At 37.9% G+C, this 4343-nt stretch overlaps 1 protein-coding gene across 1 annotated transcript; it reads left to right on the plus strand.

Annotated features, from left to right (window-relative positions):
* Positions 1 to 136: 136 nt before the first annotated feature.
* Positions 137 to 4229, plus strand: LOC121938086 (laminin subunit beta-1-like; the record flags this gene model as incomplete). The annotated part of the gene is made up of 7 exons (XM_042481369.1): positions 137 to 313; positions 959 to 1071; positions 1572 to 1651; positions 2650 to 2785; positions 2875 to 3033; positions 3362 to 3495; positions 4109 to 4229. Coding segments are annotated over 7 exons (920 nt in total), but the record flags the coding sequence as incomplete, so codon positions are not given.
* Between the last annotated feature and the right edge of the window lie 114 nt (positions 4230 to 4343).

Below are 4343 nucleotides of genomic sequence, written 5' to 3' on the forward strand. Positions count from 1 at the left end.
GGTTGTAATTTAAACATTAGACGATGTCCCTAAAATGCTGCCACCAGAGTCCCACACTTCACACAACACGTGTCCCCAGTGTTGACACAAACCGTTCGTTGTTTGTCCTGACGTGGTTGTCTCCGTGTCTCCACAGCGTGTAGCTGCGACCCGGCCGGCTCTCTGCAGGGCGGACTGTGCGACTCGCACACTGACGTGGCGGCTGGGATGATCTCGGGCCAGTGTCGCTGCAAAGCCAACGTGGAGGGCGAGCGCTGCGACCACTGCAGACGGGGACACCACGGACTGGGACAGGGGCCCCACGGCTGCCTGCGTACGTCCAGAAAAAGTTCATTTAAAATATACATTCAGTCATTTTTATTATTGTTTTTTTTCACAGTTTGCTGCTGTATTTTTTCTAGATTTCAAAGGGTTAATTTAAATAATAAGACTAATCTTTATTCATGAAGCACACTTTAAAACAAAGTTACATAGTATATAGCTTTACTAAATTAAAAATGATAGTGAATGATTAAAAAGGATTTTAAAATAATAATAATATACTTAATTAATATAGAGCTTTTTAAAACAAAGGTAGAAAGTGTTTTGCAAAAATAAAAAATGACAGAAAATGACAAAAACTTTTCAACTAAAGAGTACCTGATATTCCCTTTGGCTGTCACTAAGAGTTTTACCACTTAAAACTCCTCAAACCTCAAATATGGTCCATTAAAAACTCAATAACAATACAAATATATCTTCCAGTTAATTATCCCCTTAAAACCACATTACGGGAACAATAGTTTCGCCATCATTAAAGCTAATTTTTGGAATTTTAAATTGGTTTTGAAGTGATTTAATTTCACAGTAAAAAAAATTGACACATTGACTCACAGAGCAGATAAACTTGAGTCTGGCGCAGCTGAGTGTGTCGTTCGTTGTTGTGTGTGTGTGTGTGTGTGTGTGTGTGTTTCGACAGCTTGTACCTGTAACCCGCTGGGCACGCTGCCGGGAGGAAACACCTGCGACCCCGACACAGGAAGGTGCTTCTGCAAGCGGCTGGTGGACGGACACGACTGCGATCAGTGTCTGGTGAGCAAACCGAGCCGTCACACACGCAAAAACTCAAGCTGACAACCTGCTGCCATTTCAAATAAAAACGATGAAGAAAAAACGTCTTTGGCAATAAAAGGTTTCCCGGTATCTTCTTTTAAAATATCATCTTTCCCAACGTTCAGATTTTTTATTTTTATTTAATTTTTTACATTTTTTCAAACACAAATTGACATCTCTTTTTTTCATGTTCAGCTCAAACATTATTAACATTTTTATACTTTTATAGGAAAAATGTTTTTGTGTTTTTTATCACATAAAATGATCTTTTATTACTTTATTTAAATTCTTTTAATACATTTTATTTTTTTTTCGGGGGGGGGGGGAGATTCATTGCCCTTTTCCAACATTGTGCAACAACGATGGTGCACGTAAATTTCCTATTAAATGCAAAATGAAATTCGACAAAAACATGATTCCTGCAATGGATTTAGTGTGTGCGTGTTTCATGTGTGTGTCCTCTGCTGTGTCCCCTGCAGCCGCAGCACTGGGGTTTGTCCAACGACATGGACGGCTGCAGACCATGTGACTGCGATCAGGGCGGAGCCGTCAACAACAAGTACGATCAAAGATCTTTGAATGAACACTAATGAAGTTTTACAGATTACAGCGTGCAGTTTTATTTAATATTTTCTGGATATTATGTAACAATAACTGCAGAGAAGGACTGAAACTAACTACAACAATTAATCAATAATCCAATAATCGGTAGTCACATTTAATCGATTAATGCAAAGCTGTTAAAATATACGCAAAATGTTGCTGTGAGCTTTGATTAAGGAGAAAAGACATTTGCTATTGTTTGGAATAAGCAGAGTTTTTATGGTTCATTCGAGTAATCGATTAAGGAAAGTGCTTTCAATTAGCAACCATAACTCTCTGAAACCGGGATAGATGTCACGTTTAGTGCTGTGTACAGAAACCTATCAACGGTATTTACACTTTTGAACAATATTGGTTTAAATGTTTTTTGGCAAACATGGAAAGAAAGGTAATAAACTTGGCAAGAAGTGCTTTGCAAACTGCAACAAATTAGTAGATTCAGAAAATTATTTTTAAAAAAAGGTAGAAAAAAATGTCTAGAATATTATACTCACAGTTATTATATTTATATATTTAAAATTGTGTTGCAGAATTATTTGTATTTTTTAAGCACCTTTTTTTTAAAGTAATTTTCTAGTGTGTTTTTGTTTTGACTTTCCCCTTTTTTTGCTTTACTATCATGTAATTTTTTTTTAAAATGTTATTTTCATTTTTATTTTTTACTTTTTTTAAACATCTCTAATTTTTTTGTTTTGTTTGTTTTGTTTTTGGAAGATAATAAGCCTTGTAGTAAGTAACTTAAATTGAATTGGACATTTTATCGAGGAAATGTAGCAGAGTAAAAATGAAAGTTGACAGAATTATAAAATGTCAGGTATCGTACAGATGCTCCCAAAAATACTAAGCATTGTAACAAATATTGGGACTTCTTCACTGCTGTTATTTATCTGCATATTTATAAAAACGCAGCAAAACGAGAAAAAAACGGTGCTAAATCTCTGGTGCCGTCCACAGCTGCGACCCTCAGTCCGGTCAGTGCGTGTGCAGGGAGCACATGTTCGGACGCCGCTGCGATAAGGTCGAGTCCGGCTTCTACTTCATCTCCCTGGATCACTACACCTACGAGGCCGAGGACGCCAAGCACGGACCCGTGAGTGTCGTTTTCATTCTCCCGCCTCGCCGTTCACCGCCATTATGCGTAAACGACTCTGTGTCTGTGTGTGTCTGTGTGTGTGTCAGGGTGTGACGGTGGTGCCCCGGCCGTACCCGCTGGATCGCAGTCCCACCTGGACCGGGATGGGCTTCGTTAACGTGCCGGAGGGCGCCTACTTAGACTTCACCATCGACAACATCCCCGAGTCCATGGACTACGACGTCCTCATTCGCTACGAGCCTCAGGTATCAAACACACACACATATATATATATAAAAATCTTCCTGTCCGTGACGTTTCAAACATGCTGTGTTTTTTTGTCCATATTGTGAGTTAAATGTGTTTTGTCCTGCTTTTACTGATTTTGTTTTTTTATTCTGTATGTTTTGCTGACTTTAATTGATTTTACTTTTTCGGTCATACTGATTTCATTTTATTCAAGTTTAAAAGGTCATTTTGGTCTTTTTCAACCCTTTCAATTTTTTCAAATGTTTGGCAGTTTTTCATGAAAAAATGTAAAATAGCGATCGCACCCTTTGAGAATAAAACCTGTGCGTCTGTGTGTGTTTTCAGCTGCCGGATCAGTGGGAGAAGGTGAACGTCCGAGTGCAGCGTCCCGTCTTCAGCCCTCCAGATTACTCGGCTCACTGCAGCAACTCCATCCAGAGCGGAGACGAGCAGTCCAGCTCTCTCCCACCTGGATCCAGGTGACCACACCAGGAAAACCCATGCACATCAGCATTTCCAGGCCTGGAAAAGTTTTAGAAAACTAAATACTTTTGGAAGTGTTTGTAAAAGTTGGTGAATTTTGTTTCACCCATCTGTATAATAACACATGATGTGTTCAAGAACAGTGGAAAATTTAAAAATCCAACAATAGTTTCTGTTTTTACAGTTTCTGGCTGATAAATTGCCGAAATATTTGCCCACCTTTTAAAAAAAAAATCAAAAATTAAATTTAAATTTTTCAATTTTTCTTTAAAAATTGCCAATTTTTAAAATGTTTTTAAACTATTTTTTTCTTTTTAAATTGCCCAAGATGTTTAATGGGCAATTTATGTTTATGTGATAACGTTGATGTGATAATTGGTTTCATTTGTGGAAATTTTTAAAGAAATAAAAACACCTAAAATTGAAGAAGAAAAAAAGAGAAAGAATTCGCCTACATTTTCTTGAACATTGGCCAAAAATTCTTAAAGAAATTAAAGAAAAAAGGTTGTTGTTTTTTAAAAAAGTTTTTTCATATGTAGTTTTGATTTTAGTTTGAGATGACCGCTGAAAAACCTGCACATCACGACACGCTGTGTCTGTGTGTTTCAGACACGTGTTGCTGGTGAATCCGGTGTGTTTGGAGAAAGGACTGAACTACACGATCCGTCTCATGCTGCCGCTCTACTCGTCAGTCAGCGAGATCCAGAGCCCGTACACGCTCATCGACTCCGTACGAAAGCTTCATCCCTTAACCCTTAACGTTCTCTTTTTTCATGACGCATAAATGCATGTTTATATATATATGTATACATATACATACATATTCCCCTATTAGAGATGGGTG

The sequence above is a fragment of the Plectropomus leopardus genome, unplaced genomic scaffold (genome assembly GCF_008729295.1).
Source record: "Plectropomus leopardus isolate mb unplaced genomic scaffold, YSFRI_Pleo_2.0 unplaced_scaffold28418, whole genome shotgun sequence".
Classification (NCBI taxonomy): Eukaryota; Metazoa; Chordata; class Actinopteri; order Perciformes; family Serranidae; genus Plectropomus; species Plectropomus leopardus.